Below are 8,438 nucleotides of genomic sequence, written 5' to 3' on the forward strand. Positions count from 1 at the left end.
ATTTAATAGGCATGTATGTTGCTTTATGTAAAATATTATTTAAAATAATATTTCTTATTATTATCTTCTATCTGTGTATTGTGAACTGCTGTAACAAGTGAATTTCTCTGGCATGAAGCAGTTGGAAATAAATACACGAACACCCTTTTAAACAGACATGCAGGTGTCACAGGAGGAAGTAAAATGTAACTAATCATAATAATAATCACAAGAATAAACCACATGACGTTATTTAGCTTCATTTCCGTGTGGAAACTACCACTGGCCTGAGTTTGGAGGGGTGTTTTGTATCACCTCGTTTCTAATTTCCTCTAAGTCTCTCGCTTTTTTTTATTTATTTATTTGGCAAAGAAAGGAAAACGAATCATTATAATTGTGAATTCTTGTGAAAATCTATGTGAATTATTTCTGGTTTATTTTTTTTTATGTGTGACAGCTTCCGTGCTCCCCTCCTGTGCATAAAGCTGAGCTCCCTGTCACAAGATAAACAGCTGCAGCTTCCGCAGTAAACTTGTTTGAATCGTGTCTGAACATCAAACTTCAGTCTGACTTCAGCTTTACAAACATGACTCGACCTGTTTTCATCTTTTTAGCGGCTTTGTTTTCTGTGGCATGGACGCAGTTTATCCCGCCGGTAACTATTGCACAGTTTAACACTTTCACAGATGCTAAGTGTGTTGTTGTCTAACTTGTGAGCTGTGTTGGTGCATTTATTTCACAGTATACAGAAGACTGTCGAGCAGATATGTATCCACCAGACGGCCCCACGTAAGTAACCTGAAGTTTAAGTAATAAACTTTGTTAAAACAGCTACAGAGAGTCTCTTTTTACTCAGTTAGCCTGCTATGTGCTAAGTCAGTGATGTGTTCAGGAGCCTGATGTGCTGCCTTCACTGGCTGCTCGTAATTCTTAATATCCAAAGTCTGTATGCCTGGAAATAATAATAATAATAATAATAATAATAATAATAATAATAATAATCATGGGAGATTAGATATTGATTATTTGACTTTGTTTTCCTGTTTGCTGTTTATTCTAGAAATCAAATGTGACAAAGTGTCTGCTGGAAGAAATGAAAATGTACATCTAGGCCTGATTCATTAACCGATGTTGAATAATTAATCAGGCACTTCCAGCTGTAAAATGTCTGCAGTGGCTGGAGGAGATTTAAAAGTCTAAAAAATAAAAAATAAACCCGATCATCGGGGTTATTTTGTGGGCTTCAGCTTCAGCACTGAAACAATTGTTGGATTTATCTCTAAGACGATTTATCAACCAAGACACTGGTTCTAGCTTATCCAATTAAAGTGAAGGTGTGCTGCCTTTTCTCTGTTTTTATATCATTACAAAACCACTGACAGTATAAAGCATGGACAAGCATATCCGTGACTTCACCCACAGGTTTCTGAAGAGCTGAAGAGCAAAATCTGTGGCTCTGGCTGCCTGACTAGTCTAAAAATCGGCAAATCCAAACTATGCCTGGGTGCTCAAACAAGCCATCTGTATTGGCACCTACCTGGCTGCTTTGTTAGTTATGCATAACTTTAAGCCTTAATATCATTTGAACAGGTGAGTTATATAAAAACTCAGACTCAGTACAGTTGTCACGAACGAGAAAATTAGCTGTAGAGACCAAAACTGTTTTTTGTACCAGGCTGTAAACATGTTTATTTCTGCTGTGAAGTTGGACATTTTACAGTTTTTCCCAATTGCGTAAACACAATTTTGCAAACTAGGCTGCTTTTATTAAAATACTAACACAATTCACCATACCACACACCCAAACTGTAAAATACCTCATATATCCCGCAAAATGAAGCACTGCAACCAAAATCAAACTTTTGCACCAGATGGCACACACTTCATTCGTATTACTGATTTCTGTCTAACCAACTACAGACTGTTGATCATAATGAAAAACACTCATCTTTAGTATGCTTTGCCATAATACTAACATAGTTCAAACTGTAGAGAATTCTTCAGATTGTTGACATGCACGGAAATATTTGCAGATACACACACGTGCTATTGAAATATTTATTTTATTATTTTTATTTTTCACCAAACAAGTCAGTGCAACATATGCACAGCAGATATATTTACATTGGAGTGAACTAAAATATGCTCACAAAACAGTAAGCTGAAAAATACAATTGCAGGAAAAAATGGAAAAATAAAGAGGAAAGCAAAAATAATTAGACAACACTGCTCTACCCTGACCTCTCACTCTTTCTCCCCCTTTCATTCTCCCCCTCCCTCTCCCTTATCCTCTTTCAACAATGTCTTCCATTGTTGTTGTAAAAGAAAAAAAGATGCTCACCTGTGCTCTTTGGTTGCTTACTTCGTGATTGAAGTGTTAACAATTACATAACACCATGTGATACCTGTTTGGCCAGGTGGCAATGAGCTCATGTTTGTTATTTCAAAACACACCATTTAAAATGACACTACATGTGACTTTATGTCAGATTGTTGTGTCTTATGCAGAGAACCGTGTTCAGTACACTTAAAAAGAGCCACTTCGAATTGCAAAATGTGTGTAAAGCAGAAAATGTTTAAAGTTTTGGAGATTTGAGATGAGGTTTTGCTCCCTGTGTGCCAGTTTAAATGTTTGTGCTATCCGTGTCATTTCAGTGTGTTAGCAACTGGAAAAAACTGAAATATGTGGGCTTAATGGAGACTTGACTTATTCTGTAGCCAGCCTCAAGTGGACGTTTGAGCAACTGCAGTTTTTGGCACCACAGACACAGAGGTTGCTGCTTGTTGCAAACTTGTTTGAGTTTTGGACTGTTGGCAATGAGTGACATTTTGTACCATTTTTTGGGGGGGGGGATTTGTGTGTGCAGACCACTGCGCAATAGGAACAGCTACACACGTGCATTACTTATAATCACAAACATCTGAGCATCAAGCAAGACATAGCAGCCAGCGAATATTACTGTCCAACAACAAGAAGCTCAGCTCAGTGTCAGTGTTTCAGCCACAGTGGGAATGACAGAGGCACCGTTCACCCTGTTACAAGACAGTGTGGCATCAACATGATAGTAAATGTAGAAAAGATAGTAACTGTAGAAAAGTTGCATAATGTCACTTGATGAATGATGGCCAGTTTTTTTTATATTTTCATTTCATATACTATTTTTAATTGGTAGACTGATGGAAACTGATAACCAAAAGCCTGCATGTCAAACTGTGGCCAGAGTGTTTACCAAGAAGTTAGTTACAGAGAAAGTGTAGGATCAAGTGATTTTGGAGTTTGCCCCTTAATAGGAAATGAAAGTCAGAATCTCATTCTCTGCGGCATTGATTTTGACCGTACTTCATTAATCTGTCTCTTGCAAGTACCCCAAATTTATGGAAGTGAAGAAGCAAATTGCCTTAAGTATGCCTTAAATTAGTGAGGCTAGATTTGGACCTTCCCTTTTTAGAATGAATTGCATTATATGTCTTCCTTCTGCAATTTAAAATTGGCAGTCATTTTTGTTTTTACATCAGTTTTTCTCTTTTCCGTTGCATTCAACTTCAGCTTTTGAAGGCAGCATATTAATTTTAAACATGTCTAAAGATGCCGCAGAATTTTTTTATATAAAACTAGGCCTGTAACATTCATCTTAATTATTATTCAACCTCTTGATTATTTTGGATGTATCTATTAATTGTTCAGTCTTTTAACTTGTCACTAAATTGTGTAAAATGTATAAAGGTAACACTTTCAAATTGATCATATCTGCAGGTGTACAGTGATATATAAAACAGAGAAAGCTTAAAATCTGCACATTTGACATGCTAAAGTCAGAAAAGTTTGAGAATTTGTGGTTGAGTTATTAAAAGGTTCAAAATTGTTGGTTTTATCGTCTCTATGTTTGGATTAAACTAGGACTTAATGGTCAGATAGAATTGGGTGCGTTGTAACAAAGGCATTCAATGTCAATTAATTCAAAACAGAAAAAATAAATTAATCTAATCAGTGATGTTGTGAATAGGATGTTATCATTATTCTTCAGAAGTTTTTCAGCTTCTCTTTTCTAATCAGCTTCAAAGGACCCGTCAGTTGGTACACAGTGGACCTCGACTTACCGCCCAGCAAGAGATGGACAGCCGTGATCACTGACAAAAAAACACAAGTAAGAATGCTGTCAAGTACTCTCAACTAGTCACACATAAATATCACCCTTTTCTTTTAACTCATAATCTCTTTCTTTTAAGCTGGTAGAAATGATTCAGGCCATCAAAGACCTGGCTAATGCTTTTGTGCCCAGTGGGAGACTAATAGAGCTGGTCGACATTGCGCTGGTGAGTGTCATTTTGTCTCTCTGAACTGTGTTTTCCACAGAATATTGACAGGCTTTACAACTTCAGCATGTTTTATTGTCTTCTGCAGCCTCTGATGGTCGACACACTCCCAGATCCTTTTGGTGATGAAATCAAAGGAATTGCTGCTGATTCAGGAGTTGCTCTTGGTAAGAAAACACAAATCTTCTCAACGTTCAGCAACTTCAGCAAAAAATGTCTCATTGACCTGTCCCTTTTATTTTTCTTATCTAGGTGAAGTCGTCCTGTTCAATATCTTCTATGAGGTGTTCACTGTGTGCACATCAGTTGTTGCAGAAGACGATAAGGGTGAGTCATCATCCAGAATCAGGTTGATTAAATAACTTCCAATAATAGTACCTAAGTTATGTTACTTGTGTTTTTGGACTGTGCACTCTCACAGGTAACCTCTTTCATGGTAGAAATCTGGATTTTGGATTATTTATGGGGTAAGAATTACTCCTAAAAATTAAAAAAGGTTAATAGTCTTGACTCCGCTCCAGGAAATTAACATCTCATGAGATGGACTTGTTCTTCTTCACAGCTGGGATGCGAAAAACAAGTCATGGATCATTGCTGAGAAGCTGAAGCCTCTAGTGATCAACCTCGACTTCAAGAGAAATAACCAGACTGTCTTCAAGTCTACAAACTTTGCTGGATATGTTGGCATGCTGACTGGCATTAAGCCTGTAAGTCATTGAGTATTTGATTTGATAATTCAATCAACAAAATATTTAATATCGGTGATAGCTGTTGAGTTCAGTGTACTTCTTGCACATTTCTGAATGTGAAAAGTTAAACAGGTGCTTCCTATTTCTCTCCCAGCACATATTCACTCTGACTATGAATGAACGCTTCAGCCTGGATGGAGGATACATCGGTAAGTGATTTCCACAGACATTTACAGAGAAGGTCTCTGCTTCATGACTACTTGTCGTCATCATCTAAATGTGTTCATACGCAGGAATCCTGGAGTGGATCCTGGGCAAGAGAGATGGGATGTGGATGAGCTTTCTCACCCGCACTGTCCTAGAAAAGGCAAACAGGTATTCCTCTTTTGATGTTTAAAGGTGCGTTTTTGGCCATTCGTGTTGCTGTAGAGCAGCTTAATTTGGAATCATCATGATTATTTTAGTTGATGCCATAGACACTAAGCAATTTAGCCAAGATAGTCAAACATTGACTTTAGATTACACCACATAGATTCAAATGTCTTAAACCTTTGAATACCTCTACTGTCGAGTAATGTTTCTATAAGCATACACATGGCGATACACAGTGGTGGAGGAAGTTTCATATCCTTTCCTTAAGTGAAAGTACCGAAACCACACTGTAAAAGCCCTGTAAATGTTGCTTAAGTAAAAGTATGTGAAACTATTTGAAAAGTAACATTTTACTGTCACTGTTGATTAAGTATTTTGAAAGTATTTCCAACTAATACTTAATTTCATAAAATGTTTTGCATGAGAAATGACTGAAGTGATCAGAATTGATGAATCGACTAATCATTTCAGCTGTACTTGCATCGTGTACTGTCAGGTAGTTTGATTCATAACAAAACATAATTTTATAACCACTACAGTTACTTAACACTAAAGGTGTTAAGTAACTGTAGTGGAGTAAAAAGTACAATATTTTCAAAAATGTGCTGAGCACCAGTATAACTGAAGAAGAAGGAGGCTATAAGCTGATAATGTACAGGAAAGAAAGTCTTTGCAAATGTTTTATTGAGTAGAGAACGTGTTCAACGTGTTCATTAGTTTGAAGATTTAGATGATGCAGTTTGCTGACAAACAAATGGGGAATAAAAACACTTTTATTACATTGAACGCTCCACAGGGTACCTAAATAAAATGCTGTAATCAGTTTCAAGGAGAGTTTATTTAGAAAATACAGTTCAACAAGGTAACTGAAATGTGTAGCATAAAACAATATTGTGAGACGTTAAAAGAAACACACAGCAATATAAAAAGACATAAATAGGAATTAAGAGTAAAATAAAATGCAGGATAAAAAATAAGACACATTAATCAGGAAGATAAAAGCGACAGTGAAGATATTAATGAAAGGCAGCGGCGCACAGGAACACAGAACTGAACTGAGTCATGGTGCATAAAAACTGAATGCTTCCTCTCTTCGTGTGAAGTGACAATGCCTCTGTCCAAACAATGAGTCTTGTTCTCTTCTCACCAGCTATGAGGAAGCCAAAAGTCTCCTGGCACAGACAAAGATGTTGGCTCCGGCCTACTTTATCCTGGGAGGAAACAGTACAGGCCAGGGCTGCATCATCACCAGGTCCAGACTGCTCAGTATTGATATCTTCGAGTGAGTACTGGAGCTCATTTTATACTTTTTAGAACATTTAATGTGATAAATACGGGTAATATGGTTACATTCCTGAATAGAGTCTTTTAAGTGCTTAATCACCATGTCTGTCTGTATTAAACTGAGCTGTACCTGACTGTGCCCTTTTCAGTGTCTAGACTTTTGTACGAGAGTCATAATGACAGTGCACTTTTTCTTGTGAAACACCACTTGAGGAACTGATGACAGCCTTCCTTTCAGATCACCTGATTTTAACTCTGTTTCGCAAAACCGTTGCTTATCACATGATAAGTTTTTATTCAATTATTGTATTTTTAGGATTGACCTGAAGTTGGGCCGGTGGTACGTCCTGGAGACAAACTACGATCACTGGAAGGAGCCTTTGTTCCTGGATGATCGCAGAACTCCTGCCATAAAGTGTATGAACCAGACCACACAGAAAGTGAGTACTGAAACTCTTTGGCGTGACAGCGTTTTAAGGACATCTGTAAAGTTCAGTCATGTGATTTTTGGGTCTGAAGTACAAGTCTGTCAGATCACATTCCTGTTTTATCAAAGTGGTAAGACACCTTTCGATCTGTCTTTTTAGAACATCACACTGAAGACCTTGTACGATGTGCTCTCAACAAAACCAGTGCTAAACAAGGTGAGTGTTTTAATGACGTCTGTGTTCATTACTCAAAAGTTCACTTCAAATAACTTCATCTCATTGTGTTTCACAGCTGACTACATACACAACACTGATGCAAGTGTCTGAAGGAAAACTGGAGTCGTACATACGTGACTGCCCAAACCCCTGTATGCCGTGGTAACGGTCCAACAACCACTGAACCCTGATGAGTTTGTAAAAGCGTATCTGCATGGAGAAGCTGTGATGAGATCTTGGGACAAAATTTGAGTTCTTTAAGCATTTTTGCACAGCAATTAATCACCTCGAACCAAAGTTTGTTTTTCAGCTTACTTAAAAGCTTTGAAAATACTAAATCCTGCTTTGTTTCTGTGATGACGGAAACTTGTAAATGTTCTCCCTCTTTCATTTGTACTGTAATTGTGTGGATTATTTGCAAGATGAGTCCATCAGTGGAGCTCAATATGGGATTAGGGACCCCGGGATGAATTCTTGGGTATAATTAAAAAACAATTTGTGTAATTTCTCAAATCCAGCCTACACTCACTGTTTCGTGACTCCACTGTGTGGCCGTGCTTTTAGTTAGTTTTAAATTAACTTTTATACGTAAGTGTCAAAATGTTAATGGCTAAAGGAAGTCTGTCTCCACACACTGTAAAACATACCTCACAGCTGACCACTTCACTCTTTATTTTTAAAGCATTTAATTAAATAATTACCACATTTGAGGTTGTATGTCTTCGTCTTTCACCATGTGAGCTGGTTATGTATTGAATTGTTGTTTTCAGATTTCTCATGTGGCTTCAACCAACAATGATTTAAATTTCAATTACATTATCCCAGTTAAAGGATACAACATTGTCATATGACTGACTGGAAACACTCACCACAATCACAGAGGTGACATTGGTAAGGTGATTTTTATTTTTTTATTTATCAACCAACATTTGAAACCTAAAGGTTTTCAGTTCATTATCATATAGGCCTATAAAAGCAACACATGATGTTGGAACCAGAGAATATTTGAAGAAAGTCATAACACAGCATTAAGGCCACACAGTTAACTACACGGTGTAAAAAAACAACACATTTTTGAAAGTTCCAGCATTTTATTATTTAAAACTTATTACTGTAGTCAACATTTTAATTACATGAAAATCAATGGGGATTAACA

General features: G+C 37.1%; 1 protein-coding gene across 1 annotated transcript; it reads left to right on the plus strand.

Moving 5' to 3' along the window:
- The first annotated feature begins 474 nt into the window (after window positions 1-474).
- asah1b (N-acylsphingosine amidohydrolase (acid ceramidase) 1b) lies at window positions 475-7,989 on the plus strand. The gene is made up of 14 exons (XM_019266527.2): window positions 475-634; window positions 722-768; window positions 4,034-4,124; window positions 4,207-4,293; window positions 4,382-4,460; window positions 4,546-4,620; window positions 4,715-4,760; window positions 4,856-5,000; window positions 5,137-5,191; window positions 5,276-5,357; window positions 6,505-6,636; window positions 6,955-7,078; window positions 7,226-7,282; window positions 7,359-7,989. The coding sequence occupies exons 1-14, from the start codon at window positions 566-568 to the stop codon at window positions 7,446-7,448; spliced, it is 1,179 nt and encodes a 392-aa protein (XP_019122072.1). The 5' UTR covers window positions 475-565; the 3' UTR covers window positions 7,449-7,989.
- Window positions 7,990-8,438: the final 449 nt, after the last annotated feature.

Source organism: Larimichthys crocea, chromosome X (assembly GCF_000972845.2).
Source record: "Larimichthys crocea isolate SSNF chromosome X, L_crocea_2.0, whole genome shotgun sequence".
NCBI classification, from domain to species: Eukaryota; Metazoa; Chordata; class Actinopteri; family Sciaenidae; genus Larimichthys; species Larimichthys crocea.